The 18,338-nt window shown below is 35.8% G+C and overlaps 1 protein-coding gene across 4 annotated transcripts in view; it reads left to right on the plus strand.

The window, feature by feature from the left end:
- The window catches only part of ODAD2 (outer dynein arm docking complex subunit 2), a 216,251-nt gene that overhangs the window by 74,388 nt on the left and 123,525 nt on the right, over positions 1-18,338 (plus strand). For all 4 annotated transcript variants that reach the window (XM_007504821.3, XM_007504818.3, XM_007504820.3 and 1 more), the window contains exons 5-9: positions 7,459-7,605; positions 9,310-9,519; positions 11,637-11,882; positions 13,721-13,831; positions 16,715-16,869. In XM_007504821.3, the coding sequence (XP_007504883.1) occupies positions 7,459-7,605; positions 9,310-9,519; positions 11,637-11,882; positions 13,721-13,831; positions 16,715-16,869 (869 nt within the window). The remainder of the gene's footprint in view (positions 1-7,458; positions 7,606-9,309; positions 9,520-11,636; positions 11,883-13,720; positions 13,832-16,714; positions 16,870-18,338) is intronic.

Here is an 18,338-nt window from a genome sequence, read left to right on the forward strand (position 1 = left end):
CATATTAGAATAAAAACCTAAATTTTATATTCTTATACTATGAATCCCAAAAGCGGTGTGGATTTATCTACAAGTGATTCTTCTCATTTCTTTTCAAAATGGTGCATCCTTATCACTTGATATTTCTCTTTCATGATCAACAAATGAGAAGCAATGTGGTGTCATAAGATAGCTTGATAGTTTTTGGAGTTAGGAAAACCTGCATTTATGTCCCATTTCAGGTGTAATATTGGTGGTGTTCCCTGGGCAAATTACTTCAACTTTCAGTGCCTACAGCCAACTCTCTAAAACTATAAGTGAGAGAAGAATTGTCCATTCGCATCTGTGGAAAGAGTTTTCCACACTGGCAGTTCCCCAAACCAGTGAACTCATGGGTCCAGACCAAGGAAAAAAGGCATTAACAGCAGATATTTATTAAGGACCATGTATAGCTAAAGAATGTTATGCTGGGCCCCAGGGATTAAAAATGCATAAATCATAGTCTCTGACATTGAGGAGCATATGAATTTAATTGAGGTAATAAGACAGATACATAAAAAGTAAATATCAGGTAGTTCATATTAATGATCAATAAATGTTCGGGTAATAGGCCAACCCCTAGATCCAGTATCTTATAGGTAATAGAATATTTGTGGAATGAATGGAATAGAAGAACATTCATTAAGCACTTACTAAAATGCAAAGCAGAGTGCTGAAGATAATACTCATAAAAATTGAGAACATCTCTGCTCTCAAGGAGCTCCTATTCTAATTGAGAGAGAAAACTTATAGTGAAAGAGTTGTGTTTATGTTTAATTCATGACAGATGTAAAGGCCAAATGGCTGGGGTGGGAGAAGAGAAGTTCTACTTTTCTTGACTGGTGGGTAGTTCCCATGGATGAGCTCCATTGGCAGGGTGTTCTGAGATCTGAGGAGAGAGCATGGTCCCCCAAAAGCTGTTGGTACTTGAAAGAAAGTTTGGGTTAAATTGTCTGTTTGAAGAACTGAGTAGTACCTGGCTTTTTATGGTCACTGGAACCCAACGTGCCTGTACCTAGGAGGATTAACAGTTGCAGATTTCCACATGTTAGATCATTGTAGAGCAATGTCAACATCATGGAAACAGTCATTTTTAATGTTCACTAGTCCTGGTTATTATCTGGATGTTTTACATACAACCAGGCTATGACCCAAAAACTTTAGACAATTTAGGAAATGTGGCAGAGAATTATTCCACAGCTGTCATATTTGCCCATAACTTATCTCTTAACAAGATACAGCTTGACCCCTTATGTTTTAGAAATTGAAGTGAAAAATCAGATTTTAAACTGAAAACAAACCATTCAGAGATGCAAGACCATAGGGAAAAATTCTTTTCTAATGCTTGTTGTCAAGTATAGTCTTTTATCATACTTGTAAATGTTAAAATGTTCTTACATCAGTTTTTAAGACATTTTGAAAAGGATTATCTAAAAGAGGAAAATTTAATAAAGAGATTAATAATCTTAAAAAGTCTTGTCTTGATCTGAATTTTGAGTTGGCTACAGCTTTTATTGTTTTCTTTTAATAAAATGTTCTTTTTAATGTTGAATACCCATTTTACAAAGGAAAAAGAAATAAACAAATATGCATTTTCTGGTTGAGGTTTTCCAGTATTTACTCCATGAATCTGGTGTAAAGATTATCTTAATTCAATGAATAGTCAACACTCAATAAATATTTACTAAGCATTGTGGCAAGATGTTAAGGGCTTTAGATTTGGTTCTGTCACTCAGCACCTATGTAAAAGATCCAGGCAAAGATCATAATCCTTTACTGCCTCAGTTTCCTGATCTATAAAACATGCCTTTGGAATAGATGACTTCTGAGGTCCTTTCCAAATCTAAATCTATTTCTAAGCAACTTTATGTGTCAGGCACTGTTCTTTCTAAGAGATAGGGTTACAGTCATAAAAAATGTCACCATCCTTATTTTTTTGGAACTTGTGTAGCATTCTATTTCTATCTTCCCATTTTACTTGTGTTTATAGTTCCAATCTTTTATTTAAAAAATGGAATCTGTACAATTAAGTTAGCAATAACAACCAATAAATTTATGTTTCACCTCCCCATAATTAAAATCTTTTAAATCTCATAAATGCTTATAAATTATCTACTATGCATAGAATAGTAGCTTAGTTTCCAGTTACAAATATATTCTTGAAATATGGATTTATACTTAAATTATAAAAAATAGTGTTTTTTAAATACTCTGATAACAGCATAGCATACCATTAATAAATTGTAATTGTCAGTTTTCTATTTGATGAATACCATAAAAATTATAGTAAAACTAATGGTCAATTTTAAGATAGTAAAAATACTAAAGTATTGTGTATTTTGCCATTCTAAATGTATTCTTAGCTATCTCTGCCTCTTTTTTAATCTTTTTGCTCCCTTAGAATGTATATGACTAAATTGTTATAACAAGACAGATACATAAAAAGTTTTATGTTAAAGACCAATTAGTGCAGGGATAGGTGGCTAGATGGCATACTGGGGTCTGGAGACAGGAGGTTGTGTACCCCCATTATCTAGCCCTTGCCATTCTGCCTTGGAACCAATACTTAGTATAGATTCAAAGGCAAAATGTAAGGGTTTACAAAAATGACTACTGAGTATTCAGGCAAATAGTGATGGTTGGGGAAAACTTAGACAACAGTTGTTCTGAACAAGTTCTGGGTATTTTAGTGCAGTAGTGTCAAACTCAAACAGAAATGGCGACCACTAATCCAAAGTGAATGGGATTTGGACCTGCTTTCAGGCAAAAGGAGATAATAGTTTTTCTGTGCTGTGCCCTCCTCAGGCTTCATCTGGAGTATTGTCAGTTCTAGGTGCTATGATTTAAGAAGGACCTTGTTAGAGCATTTGTAAGCTCACACATTTCTAAAGGACAACCAGGAGAGGGAAGTGCCTTAAGTCCATTCCTTATGAGGATTAGTTGAAGGAGCTGGTTCCTTTTAGCCTAGAGGAGAGAAGTCTCAAGGGAGCGGAGATGGAAAAGCATAAATTGTCTTTAATCATCTGAATGATGGATGGATGAAGGAAGGATTTGATTTGTTCTCTTTGTGAAAGAGAAATGTGTAAAATTTGTCGATGTGTAAAAATTGTATAACAAGGTCTACAGGCTTAATGTCTGGAAAAACTTGCTAACAGTTAGAGTTGTCTCGAAATAGAATGGTCTGCCTCCAGTGAGGCGAGCTGCTGGGTGTTCCCTCAAGTTGAAGATGGATCAGGTAGGTTAGCATGTGGATTCCTTTTTTGTGTCCAAATTAAACTCTGAAATCCTATGATTCTGTGACTTCAAGGAGTTCTATTCAGCTCTAAAATCTCTACATTTCTAATACTGATACAGATCAGCAAAAAATGTTTTCATAGCTAAAAAAAATACTGTAGGCAAAGTGTCATTACCTTAAACCTAATGATTTTTTGTCCCTGGATTTGTTTTTAAAGAAATTACTTAATATTTCTATAACATTGTAGGGGGAATATTTTTGACTTTCATATTGGTTATAAGCTACTTTGAACTACAAATGGCAAACTTCTCATATGAGCAAAACTTCTTAAGCAAATGACATGACTTTTTGCTGAACCCAAGAGCTCTAGTTACTACATTCAAATTTGTTAGAAATTGTTTTATCTATGGCTATGGTATGCAGCTTGTTTCAGAATTCACATTTTATTTTCAATTAATTTATTGGCTATTTATAAAAAAACATTATGTAAGATGGGATCAACATTTTAAAGCCAAATCTGCATTTAATTTAAAGCCATAAAATTGATTGTTCAAGTGCCAGAAGAATTTATTTTATATCCAAAAGATCAGATTTCAAAGAACCTAATGGCATGATGTAGATTTTGTGTGAATTTAATGAGGAGCTAATCATTTCCATGTTTGTTAAATTTTTTTCTATAAGGTTTTGGGCAATGGTTACATATATAAAGAGAAATATTTGTTGTGGCCACCAGCAGTAGTGCATGGACCTAATGTTTTGGAAAAAAACATATGAAAATATTTTATCATGGTTTCCTTTTGAATAGATATTAAGCTATGTAAGCAACTTAGACAAGAAAAATAAATTTATGATGGCCACATATTATTTTATTTGGGTAAATATAACAAACTAAATATACATATTTAGTTTTTTTAATATTTAGAATGGGTTCAAGATTATATCTATAATTATATATGTAACAGATAAGGGCTGTATATAGTATTTTTGTGTGATGGATCAAAATGAAGTGCCAATTTAGAGTTTTTTCCTGGTCTGAGTATACTTGGATTGAATGATTGTATTATACATTTGGACAGGAATGAGGGTTTTGATCCTTAAATGCCTGCTTACCCTTAGACAAAAGGCTACGTATTTAAGAGTAAAATATCAATTTTATTTATCTTGAACCTCTTCATAATATTTTATTCAAGTCAAACTGATCAGAGTATATTGTAAAAGCTACTTTAGGCACATTAAGTCACATTCTGTTACTGAGAAAAAAATGACCAGTGAACTATGAGAAATTATTCTAAGAGAATCTAATTTTGAATTTGTAATCTGTCAGTCATGACAGTGTGGATTTTAATAGCCGTTTGTCAACTGAATTGTTTTGTTAAATACATAGATGGAGTTGATCACCACTGCTACTTAACGAAGACTGTAGTGAGAAATCCACCATATTTCCAACTTGCGCCTCTCTGACAATAGAACAGCTTTGATTTTCTGCTCACAAGAATGAAAGCATACTTGATTCTACAGCTCTCCTTTACTTTCAGCTTTAGCCACTTTTTTTTCAGAGATTGCTGCAAGCAGCCTCCAGCCTGGTCTATATCCTATCATTCCCTTCTCCAGTCTGTTGTACCACATTCAATTATCATAGTAATGTTTCTCAAATGCCATTTTCATAACTACTACCCAGCTCAAGAAGCGATGATGGTTGCCTCTTTTCTAACATATAAAATATAAATTATTAAGTTAACATTCAAGGCAGCATCCCATACCCATCTCTCTCTTCTCCTCTTTTACATACTTGTTGGCATAGATACTCCGAGTCAATTGAAATGGGTAATCTCCCATATAAAACGTGCATATTCTTACTTGTAAATGTCTTGTGCAGGCTATTCCTCCAAACTGAAATTCTATTCGTGTCAATTTTATTCAGTTTCAAAGAAATTTGGGTTTTCATAGCTAAAAAGGAAGAAATCCAGGAAACTCTCAAGAGTAAATAGGGCCTTTTTGGTGTAGTAGAGAGACCTCTGCCATGGCCATGCTCTGGTCTTCATTAACCAGTCTGAGTGGATACTGCCCCCCTAACCCTGTTAAGGGTCTAGGGTGGATGTCGCCTTGGCCAACCTCCATTGCCTCATTCCAATCCATTCCAACAAAGTAACAGGTCCTCCTTAACTCTCAGCTGGAACCAGGGAGGGAAGGACTGCTCTTGTTGGGCTGAATCCAGACTAAGAGCAGAATCTCAAACACTGCACATTGCTGAGGACCAGACCCTGCATCACCAGCAGCCAGGAACAGGGTCTTCGATACCAGGTCTGATGCTTGGCTATAGCCATAGTGAAACTTTGAACTTCACATCATGTTCCATAAACTTGGGGTTAGGCAAAAGGACATGGCACCAAATTTGAGGTTCAGCCACCCCTGAGATTCAGTCACCAGGTATTTAGAGCCCCCAAACAAATCTTTATTTCCTGAAACTTGAGAGAACTAACTGCTGTCGAACTTTGCCAACACAGGAATCTATCAGATAGCTCTGCATTGTTGTCTTATGTGTAAGAAACACTGACCTCTCCCTTTCCTGATCCTTCCAATTCATCTAACTCACACCCAGGGCTCCAAGAAGCTATAGCATATAGTATCCACATGCCAGAAAAACTGCCTTGGCAGTGGGCTAAATCGAGTTGAGCATAACTGACAGATGTCAGGTCAATGAGTCAGAGGCTGTCCACTCTAAACATGTGAAGACTTCCCTGTGTAGAATGGATGCATGAGAACAATCCGATCCAGGGGGCAGAAAAGTTCTGTGAAAAGAGATCTCTCCTGACCTTGGGCGGAAACTAGAATTTTGAGCAGCATAAATGAGAGTTGAAAGCATTCCAGACATGGTTGCATAGTGATAGTAGTTATAATGTTGAGTTTGACTATATAGCTTGGCTAAAATAAAAGGTGTATGAAAGAGTTCAACCACAATGTAATGTTTTAAAAATATAAATATGGTCATAAATGCTGGAGGGGATAGAGAAAAATAGGTACTATTGATAGAGCTATGACCTGGTATAACCATTCTGGTGTACAGTTTGGAACCAAGCCTAAAGAATATAAAATGGTGCATACCTTTTCTCCTAGCAATACCATTACCAAGTCTGTGCCCCAAAGAGATCAAAGAGAAAGGAAAAAGACCTATATGCACAAAATTTTATCACAGCCTTTTTGTGGTGGCAAAGAATTGGAAAGTGAGGTGTGAAATAGGTATATTAAAATAATGGGCAAAACCTATAATTATAACAAAATAACAGTTTATTTTAAGGGAAGGGAAGAAGGGAAAGGAATTGGGAAGATCTTTTTCTAAACCCCAAACCCATTGTTAAACTCTACTATCCAATAATTTTCACTACCTACAAATTTTTTAGTTAGTTATAAATTTGGAAAGACTTGAAGGTTACAGGAACAAGGATCAAAAGGGAGATTTCAGTGACAGATGACTTCAGCAGCTATTGCAGGAATATCTCAGCATACACAGGTTTCACAGGACCAGGTTGGATCAAAGGAAAGCCCCAGGAGAGTATAACTATCCCACTAGGTCCACCCTAGAAGAGTAGAAAAAAACCTCAATCTCCTGCTTCCTTGACTATTAGGAAAAGCAACAGCCTGTCACTCCCCAACATTCTGGAACCTTTCTGCTCTGAAGGACCTCCTCTTCCTGCCTTGTAGGACTTCCTTCTCCTGCTTTGCAGCAAAGAGCTAATCCTATATCCTTACAACAGGTGATGCCCTTCAACTGGGGAATGGCTAAATAAATTATGGTATGCGATTATGATAGAATTCTTTCATGTTACAAGAAATTATGAAGGGAGATGGTTTCAGAAAAGCCTAGGATGATTTATACGAACTGATATAAAGTGAAGTGATCAGAGCTAGGGAACATTTAGCACAACAACAGCAATATTGTAACAATACATTACCTATAAAAGGCTTAGCTAATCTGATTAATACTATGATCCACAACAATTCCAGCGGACTCATGAAAAAAATGCTATTTATTTCTGGAGAGAGAATTGATGAATTCCTGAGTGAAGATCGAAGAGTATTTTTTCACTTTCCTTATTTTTCTTGCTTTTTTGCAGCATGTCTAATGTGTAAGTATATTACATGATTCCATATGTATAAAAAAGTATGTCTTGATTAATTTACAATTGCATATTATGTTACTATTGTAGGGAGGAAATCAGACAGCTACAGTAATTGCATTATGTTCAATGAGAGATTTCAACTTGGCCCAAGAAACCTGTCAGTTGGCTATTAGAGATGTTGGGGGTTTGGAAGTCCTAATCAATTTGCTTGATACAGATGAAATCAAATGTAAGGTGAGTAGCTTTGTTAGCAATAGGTGTTGCATCTCTTTTCCTATATGGTCTAAGAATTAATAGTATACATGAAACATGAAAAGGATAGTTCTTTACCATGAAGTTCTCAGGTGACTCAGTGGATTTAGAACCAGAACTAGAGATGGGGAATTCTGGGTTCAAATTTGCCTCAGACCATTCCTAGCTGTGTGACTCTGGGCAGGTCACTTAACTCCCTCTGCTTAACCCTTACCACTCTTCTATTTTGGAACCAATACATAGTACTGATTCTAAGATGGAAGGTAAGGGTTTAAAAAAAAGTTCTCATCATTCATTCATTCATTCACTCACTCACTCATTCATTCATTCATTCATTCATTCATTGTCAGCCAGTTGATAAATATTTATTAAGTGACTTCTATATGTCAGGCACTGTGCTAAGTGCTGGGAATACAAATACTCAACAGAAAAATAGTCCCTGTCCTCAAGGAGCTTACAGTCTAATAAGGGAAAAACAACTCACAAAAGGCACCTGAAAATCAGTTGAGTAAGGCACTCAACATAAGGCCATGATGGTGAAGTCCAAAGGCAAACAGCCAGGTGGTAAGTGATGGACATGGTCTCCTCCTTTGTGGAGGCTTTAAAGGGAAAGCTTTGCCTTTTAGTCAGAAGGGCAAAAGGTACTGAAAATACTGATGAGGTCCAAATAACAAGGCTGATTCAATCTTACAGGATGTTGAGTTTCTTCATGATTAGGTTCCTGCAGGCATTTATTCAATAAGTATTTATTAGGTGGCTAATGTGTTTTCCAGGAAATGTGCATAGGATATAGACACACACAAACACACGTGCACATACACACATGCACATGCACACAGGCACACACGCAAAGTTCCTGCCCTGGAAGTTTAGAGCCTATTTAGGGGAAATGATGTATATAGACATAAATAAATACAAAATATATATAGGATAATCTTGAAGGGGAGGCCCATAGCTACTGGGATGTGGGGATCAGGGTAGACCTCATGTAGAAAGTAGTACTTTATTTCTTTTATACTTTTCATGATGCAGTGAGGTGGCAATATGGGTAGAGTGCTAAACACAGTCAAGAAGACTAGAGTACAAATTCTATTTCAGATACTTATTAGCTATGAGATCCTGAGCAAGTCACTTAACCACTGATTGCCTTTGTTTTCTCTTCTGTAAAATGGGGATAATATTTACCTTGTTGGGTTGTGAGGACAAAATGAAATATAATAGACTACCATTTTAATGCTTTCTATTTTTATTATATTTATAATGGTCTTACATCTCACATCATATATCTATCTTAATCTCATATAAACAGTTTTTCAGTCACCCAATTCTTGGGGATGCTGAGACACAGAAGTGAGTGTGGAATTTGTTCTAGGTATGGGAGACAAATACACACACACACACACAAAGGCACAGAGACAGGAGATGGAAACATATGTAGATATAGATATAGATATAAATATAGATATAGATATAGATATAGATGTGTGTATCTAGGTACAGAATACTAGGTAAGAGCTTGGTTGGCTCATAGTGTATGCATGATGGGAAGGAATGTTCAATTAGCTTGGAAAAGTCAATTGCCTTTGAATGAAAAGATATTTTAGCTTGGCATGGAAATTATTTTTGTGTAGACTTTGTCTTGTGTTCTTAAATGATCTTTTACTTATAACATTTCCTCCTATTTAGATTGGTTCATTAAAAATTTTGAAGGAAATTAGCCATAATTCTCAGATCAGACGTACTATTGTTGACCTTGGTGGTTTACCAATTATGGTGAATATACTCGATTCATCGGATAAAAATCTGAAATGTCTGGCAGCTGAAACAATAGCAAATGTTGCCAACTTCAAAAGAGCCCGGAGGACAGTGAGGCAACATGGTGGCATCAAGAAATTGGTAAGAAGCATAAATATTATGATGAATAGGCTAAATGCTATTGAGGTGTGAATTAGAAACAATGATTTTTTTCAAGTTCATTGAAATAATATTTTATTAGTTGGGATTCCATTTAGCTTGAAAATGAGTTCTCCTCCTAAAATTTCTAATTTACTCTTAGGGTGTAATTTTATCACCTGTCAGGGTATAGCTCTGTGTGTGGTTTTAAAAGATTCTTTCCATTAAAACCATTTTCCCTTAATATGATCTTTTCCCAAGTATTTACATTAACAACATTGGTACTTGGCATCCTTTCCTCTACCTACCACCTAAGTAACTTCTACTCTTTAAAAGCAATATAGAAATGTTCACTACTCATTAATTCATTCCACCATCTTCCTAAATGTGAACCAAAATTAGTTGACACAGTATTGTGGTTTTAATGAATAAACATACAGTAAGCTGAGTTTGGGGCAGCTAGGTGGTGTAATGGATAGAGTGATGGTCCTGGAAGCAAATCTGGTCTCAGATCTTCCTAGCTGTGTGACCCGGGGCAAGTCACTTAATCCAGTTTGCCTCAGTTCCTTATCTGTAAAATGAGCTGGAGAAGGAAATAGCCAACCATTTCAGTATCTCCACCAAGAAAACCTCAAATGGAATTATGAAGAATCATACCCAGCTGAAAGAAGTGAACACCACAACAGAACTGGGTGTAGAAACGTAGCAAAAAAGACACGAAGAGCCAGTGGTTCCCAAACTGTTGGCCATGGCCAAATCTTTCCTTCCAAGTAAAACTTCAGTTGAGCCCATCTGTGGCATATATTGATTGTGTGACTGTGAATAAGGCATTTAACCTCTTATTCCCCTCAAGCAGTCTGCTAGGGTTCCAACTTGCAGAGTAGTTGCTGATTTGCATCTGTAGGGAGGAATTTCCTCATCACCAGCTCTCTATATCTCAGAACTATCTTATTCCAAATCTAATGTTATTATTAACTCCCCATTTAGTGTGAAGAATGTGACTTTATTGCAAAAATATTTTGTGGCAGAGAATAATTATAGGTGCTGGAGTGTGGCTCACTTGACTCACATTTAGGGCTTATATAAATACAACTACAAGATAATATTTGTAGAAATAAAAGAAGAAAAATAATTGGAAGGATATTATTACTATAAGAAATTCAAATATTTAGTGTTATACCAATGAAAATAACAAGTCTAAAGAAAATGTTCCCTTCAGACCTTATTGTCTTGCCAGACGTCAAATAGTTCTGGTTCATTGCTGCCTTACTAGATAACTCTGACCAACTGAGGCAGCTACTTAGATGGAGGAGATAACCAGAAATGGATGGCATTCTTCTTCTGAGTCTTATAGTATCTGAGAGGAGATGAACAAGTCCTCCCCTTCCCAGAGGCTTTGCACTAATCTTTTCATCCACATTAACTACATGATCTGAATTCTCTGCAGAGTCAGAAGAGCAGGTGCAAACATGCTGAGCCAGAACCATGCTTTCTAGACTCCTTGCCTGGCATCAGCACCTACAGTGCTGACAAACATTATTTCTCCATCATTAACATCTCCACTTCCTGCATCATTCTACCCTTGGGGAAGATTGGGAAACTTCTCAGAAATCTCTGCATTGCTCTTAACTAAGGAGAGTTGCTAGAACCAAGAATGCTGCATCAATATGCTGATTATATTTGAAAGGATTGCATTCAAGATGCAGGATTATAATGGAATGGAACTCCTTCTGAGGATAGAATATAGGGTACCTCCAATCATTTAGTGCTTTCTTTTTATTAGCAGCTATTTAGCACATTGTAAATTCTCAAATGCACTAATTTCATGGAGATTCGCAACTTTATGGCTATTGAATTATGTTTGTAGACATATGGAAGAATCGTTAGATTCCCAAACAGAGTCCTGATCAGCTTCCAGCCCTTTCTAGTTGTGTGAGTGTGTGCAAGTCATTAACCTCTCTCAGCCTTGGTTTCTTCATCCATAAAATGGGGATGACAGTATGTGGATTACTGAACTGCAAGGCTGGTTATTATTAGATATACTATTAGTATATATTATTAAATATACTATTTGATATATTAGATAGAGACAATACAGCAAGACTTACCTGTCCTTTCAGGTTGAGCTGTTGGACTATGCCCAGAGCACCCCAGACCATTCTCACCGCACTTTTCATTATGAGACCAAGGATGTAGAAGTGGCCCGATGTGGGGCTTTGGCACTGTGGAGCTGCAGTAAGAGCCATGCAAACAAAGAGGCGATCCGGAAAGCAGGGGGTATCCCTCTCTTGGCTCGCTTGCTGAAATCTTCTCATGAGGACATGCTAATTCCTGTTGTAGGGACTTTGCAGGAATGTGCCTCAGAGGTAAGTTGCACCAACTCTGTCCACTTGGCCATCACTATTAAGTGAAGGAAGTTCAGGTTTCCTTGAGCTTTTAAAAATACATCATGGGGTGGCTCAGGAGATAGAGAGCCAGGCCTGGAGATGGAAGATCCTCTATTTGAATCTCTAGCTGTGTGACCCTGGGCAAGTCATTTAACCCCCATTGCCTAGCCCTTGTTGCTCTTCTGCTTTAGAATCAATACAGAATATTAATTCTAAGACAGAAGGTAAGTATTTTATATGTATATATACATATATAATAGTTACATAATTTTATTTTTAGAATATATATTAAATATATATATATATATAATGATGACTATTGAGAGATTTTTGGGTAGATATCTGTTTTGCATATACAAAATAATTATTAAATATACCATAATTTTTGAATATTATTTTTGTCATAATGAGTTTACCTTTTAGCAGAATATTGTGGAGTATCCTATACCCCTAATAATTCAAGTAATTTAAATTCTTTTGGAAGACTGTCAGGCTAGGATGCTGCAAATGAAGACCATGGTAGGGTAACCAGAACTTTGCACCAAACTGCCAAATTTAGGTGGAGCCAATTTTGAGAATTCATGCTCCAAGTCAACTCTTAGATAGTCATAGGAGGGGCATCTATGGATTCATGCATAGACAAGTGATGAGTCCTGAGTCCAGTTGTCCAAATCAATGACCATAACTAACCCCTCTTCAAAAATGTGTCAATACACTTGCATATGTAGAGTGGTAGTGATGGTGAGGGGGCAAGTAAATAGAAGAGAATCTCTTCTCTAATAGAAGCACTTACCATCCCAGAATCCTTGAATCAGCCACACAGAGCCTAAATAGCACCTAGTTAGCAAGAATTATTAATAATTTAGGACATTCTACTCTGAAATCTGGAAAATATCTGTCTCCCTCCTCCCCAAGCATAGGATACCTTTTTTGTCTTTTGCACTGGGTGGAAGCATTCCTAATTATAGCTTTGGTAAAACAACAGTGGGAAGTTTTTATTATAAAGGTTCTAGGGAAAAGTATTAGCAATGGTTATTATTTTATATTGGGTTTTAGCTTTATAAAGTAATGCTTTGGTAGTAATAGTGGGCATGGTTTAGTCCCTAATATATCTAAGTCCACATAATAATGAGCTGTGTTAAAATCATATTTTTCCAAACTAACTAAATTCTTATTGGGAAGCCCCAAAGCCCCAGATGATCATGAAATCTATATATAGCTCAACTTGAAAGTAAAATTTCCATCATAAGGATTCAGTTTTAATTCAAGAAAATTTAATGAAGTGGTTTTTAAAAAATTATAACTTTTTATTTAAATTTTGGTTTCTTACCACAAATGCATAAAACTAAAATTGGGCAATCTGCCTAATGGTGTCTTATGCAATACTCTGTTTTCATAATAGAATACTGTCAGTACGATAGGAAAACTGGAATAAGTGTAGAGGGTAAGGGATTACAAGAGGAATTTTCATCATACTCTGCCAATATAATATGAAGGAGAGGCTAAGAATGTAGGTACAACTCAAGAGCAAAGATGACTACTAGTAGAGAGTTTTTTTTTTTAACTCCATCATCAACTTGGATCTAGCCTGACAAAATTTTTAGGGAACCCATGACAAATATTTCACACACACGCACACACACAAATTAGCCATAGTTTTGAAGGGTAAGCTCTATCTGAGGCAGAGGAAGTTTATAGGCATAGATAGAATTTTTAAAAATATTTTTGGTAAGAATTTAGTTAACTTTTTAATTACTGTACATAGATGCATATGGCTTATATATAATACATAAAATTATATTTTAACATATTTTTAGGAAAACTACCGTGCAGCCATCAAAGCAGAGCGGATTATTGAAAATCTGGTGAAAAACCTTAATAGTGAAAATGAAGTGCTTCAGGAGCATTGTGCCATGGCCATCTATCAGGTGGGACCAATGATCCCTATGGTTGGGGTTGGTTAGATTCATAGAATTTCAAAGCTGGAAAGAATCTTGTCAGCCAACCAGTTCAATTTAGGCTTTAAACAAGACACACCACAACAACCCTGACAGTTGGTCATCTAGATTTTGGGTGAAGACTTCCAATGAAGGAGAACCCACTGTCTGTCTTATGTAACCCATTCCCCCCCTTTGAACAGCAATAATTGTTAGGAATCAACCAAAATTCAACTTTTTCCAACCTTTAGCTATTACTCTAAATTCTGCCTTCAGGGACTCAAAAGAACAAGTTTAGTTCCTCTTTCATGTGAAAATCATTCAAATATCCGAAGATAGCTAGTTCACCAACCCCCATTTCTCTATTCTTCAGATTAAATTTAGCCTCTAACAGATTTCTGAAACAGATAAGAGTATACCAATGTGATGACCCACTAACCTACTTAAAGTGAAGATTTGATTAATAATTAGATTTCTAAGAAGTGTTCAGTGTTGGACATTTAAAAAGTACTATCTTGATTTAATATTTAATTTTCAATATAGAAAACAATAAAATATAGAATAATGTATTTGTATCAGTTGCCAAGTGGAGCCTCTTTTCAATTCAACAGATGAAAGGAATTATTGAGAATGTGATAGAAATGGTCTAGTAAAATTTGTGATTTTATTGATACAGGGATCTTCTATTACCAATGCAGATCAACATTTGTTCTGTAACTAAGAATCTCAGAGAGTTTCCTGAACTACTAAAATATTTTATTTTATTACAAACAACTGCTATAAGAATCCTCAAGTATGTTTATAGTGTTTTAAAATATTTAAAACATTATGGTGTTTAAAAGCATCTTTACCTTATTAAATTCTCTGTCTCTGTCACTCTCTCCCTCCCTTGCTCTTTTCCTCTCTTTCTTCCTCCTTCTGTTTCTCTCTCTCTGGGTTTTTGCTTCTCTTTATTACAACACTGTGTCTTTTATAGTAGCCTTGGAAATATATTCTAATGAGAATGGACATTGTATTTCCTTTTCTTCCCTTTATTTTATTCTTTTACTTTTTATACATGAAATTTTTTTTCAGATAGGGTAGAAATGGTAGAAAGTAAACACTCTCTTTGAAACATTAGTGGGTTACCTCCCACCTAATTAGGTCAGATTACTGTGAGGAAATGGCCCTCGACATGAATATTGAATAAAATAGTTAAGTGACTGGGGTGTAAAATGCTATCTGAGCCTAAAAGAAGGCATTGGAGAAGGTGCCATCATAAGTAGGAGAGGAAATGAAAATATCCTTGAAAACTGCTTTTGTGCCCAGGTCATTGACAAGTAATATTATTAGATATAAAGATTGGTAATTTTATTTAATTTATAATGTGGCACCTGAACAATAGACTACAACTCAGAATCCATGTAATACTTGAAAAAATATAAAATTTTCTACTCATGGCATAAACCTTGGGTTGTAGATCTAGAGCTGGAAGGAACTTCAGAGTCTTTCTAGTCCAACCCTGTCATCTTGCAGATGAGAAAACTGAGGTAAAGCAGTTTGTCAACTGATACTCAGATAGTAAGATCGGAGGTTTTTTTTTGTTTTTGTTTTTTGTTAAACCCAAGTCATCTGACTTCAAGGCCAATGATCTTTTCCCTCTACCATGATGAGTGAAGCCAGGAGATTCAAATAGAATATAATTTTCATTTCTCAGTATTACATATGAGACCTTGATTTCAATTTTCTTTTCAGGATACTACCCAACTATCATCTTTTATTATTCATAGATTATATACCCTGAAAAAGGGTCATTTGATTAAAAAATCATTAAATTTTAAAATGTATCTCCAATATTGAACTAAAATGTGATTGATAAGGTGTTTAAGAACAAAAGATGAACTTCTATAATTATAACTAAAAGGTCTGCATCTTCCATCACTAAGGGACTGTGGTACACTTGGGTAGATTGCTGAATTTTACTGGCTAAATTTTCATAGGCTTCATTTTTCTACTCCCATAAGAATTAGTCCTCTATCCACAATGTTTGTAGGAGAGATAGAAGTAGAAACATATCATAGAGATCATCCATCCCAAAACAAAATAATGCTTTGGCCATAGGATCATACATTTAGTGTTGGAAAGGAACTTAGAAGGCATCTGCAACACCCGTATTTTACAAATGAAAGAATGGAAGTTCAGAGACATGAGATGACTTCCTCAAAGTCATCCCAAGGGTAAGTAGCAGAGCTGAACTTTGTGACTCCAAATATAGCTCTTTTCCCACTCTAACATGTTCTCATGGTCTATCAAAGCTCTGACCAGGCTTTGTTGATGGGGTTTACAACTTTGTATATAGGGGGCAGTGGCAAAATTGGCCCATTTTTTCCTCTTCATGGAAGCATAGTAAAGACCCACATTCTGAGGTGAATTATGAAGGGTGCAGAAAGTACTCACACCTTCCAGTGTCTCTTAAGGGGGAAGCATAATTTTCAAGCTAAAAGGCTCATTTGGAGAATTGGAGCTGGAAGAGACCTTGGATGCCATTAAGTCCAAACCCCCTCGTTTTACAGATGAGGAAACTGAGAACCACGATGGTAAGTGTCTTGCTGAGGGTTGCATAGCTAGTAAATGTCTGAGGCAGGACTTGAAGTTTTTATGATGACACAGAGATGTTAAGGGTCCATGAACCACATGTTTGGTTCTATCACCTTACTGCAGTGAAGGATTGTGCTCCATTTGTAGATTTCTCAAGAGAAAGATGCCACAAAATTGGAAAATATAACTCTTAGAATCACTTATCAAATGCATCCATTATGCTAATAGATTCCTATTAATTTTAATATTCCTATGAACTATCTAATAGGAGCTTTATCCCTTGGTACTTTTGTCTAGTGTGCTGAAGATGAGGAAACTCGAGACCTGGTAAGGCAACATGGCGGCCTTAAGCCACTTGCAGCTCTGCTTAATAATACAGACAATAAAGAACGTCTAGCAGCAGTCACGGGAGCCATATGGAAATGTTCAATCAGCAAAGAGAATGTGACAAAGTAAGGATAAAGCATTTAATTTTATGTGAAAAATTCATGGAAATGAACATGCGTTCTCCTAATATCATACTACTGAAATATAGGGTTAAGTCTCAAGTCATTTATATACCTGCTAATAAAAGGAATTCTTGGCACCATGGGAATGCCTGCCCTGGCAATGATTCCTCTACCTAGGGAACTTTTCCTCCTTTGGGGCCAAGGTAACTGTTGCTGTAAACTGACTGGGTAAAGATGCTGCATGACTCTCTGGGCAGGCAGTCTTTTAAATTTAGAAATGCCTCAACTTTACCTGAGGGAGATTTGGAACCTGGACAGTTTTAGGGAAGGGGGAATGGGAAATGAAGCTTCTGGGGTGTGTGGAAGTGAGAAATTGAGAATGGTTTGTAGCAGGAGCTTGGAATAGCTGAGAATTATGACCTGTCATTCAAACGAGAGCATTCTGATTTGGAATGTGACTGGGAAAATCAGTTGGAAGCAGACCAACTGAAGTCTGAATCCTTTTGGCTTGAAAGAGGGAAGAAGGAGGTTTTCTCTTGACTTGGAGACTGAAGCCTGATGGTTATCTTTGGCTTTGAAGAAAAATGACACAGAAACAGTAGTGAGATTTCTATTAAAAATAGATAATACCTAGACATGGCATTCCTGATACCATAGACTCGGACAGGGGGTCCCATTTCACTTCTCAAGTTCTGCAAGAAATCTACAAGACTTTTGGGATTAAATGCAATCATCATTCAGTTTATCAGCCCCAAGGTTCCGTGGATAAACCAAAATGTTCATTAATTATTATTGATTCAATCAATCCATAGAAATATCCAGAAGAAAAATATTATTCATAAGTATATTTTCAAATATGTTTATTCATTAAAAGTTTAAATTTTGGTAAACGTTAAGAGGCGTTTTTATTTTTTAACTCCTAGATTTACTATCTACTCTTAAGTGATTGTTTGGCAATATAAGATTAATTTTTCATTTTCAAAGTACAACAAATGTTATATTGACCTTTCACAAATCCAATTTAGAAATATACTATCTTGATAATGAATATAATAGAATAGTTTCAAAAGAAAGATTTTCTCCATCCCTAGCATGATTTTCTTGTATGGGAAATGTTTGTTTCCTATCAGTTTAATATTAATTTTTTTATACTTTTATCCTTTGTTCTATGTCTTGTTGCCATATTGCTGGAATGTTAGTGTTAGAGATCTGGGCCTTTTTTATGGGAAGTTTGGGGCTTCTTTAATAGAAACTTTGAAATTTTCTGCTGATATTTCTATTGCTCCCTGTTTAATTGTGTACCAAACTTATTTTCCATCTACATGAGATGTCCTTAACCATTTTCATATTGTGGACTTCTTTGGCAGTTTGATAAAAACTATGAATCCCTTCTCAGAATAGTATTTTTTAATGCATAAAACAAAATCCATAGGAGTAGGGAGGAACTAATTACATTGAAAAAGTAATAAAAC

Source organism: Monodelphis domestica, chromosome 5 (genome assembly GCF_027887165.1).
Source record: "Monodelphis domestica isolate mMonDom1 chromosome 5, mMonDom1.pri, whole genome shotgun sequence".
In the NCBI taxonomy this organism is placed as follows: Eukaryota; Metazoa; Chordata; class Mammalia; order Didelphimorphia; family Didelphidae; genus Monodelphis; species Monodelphis domestica.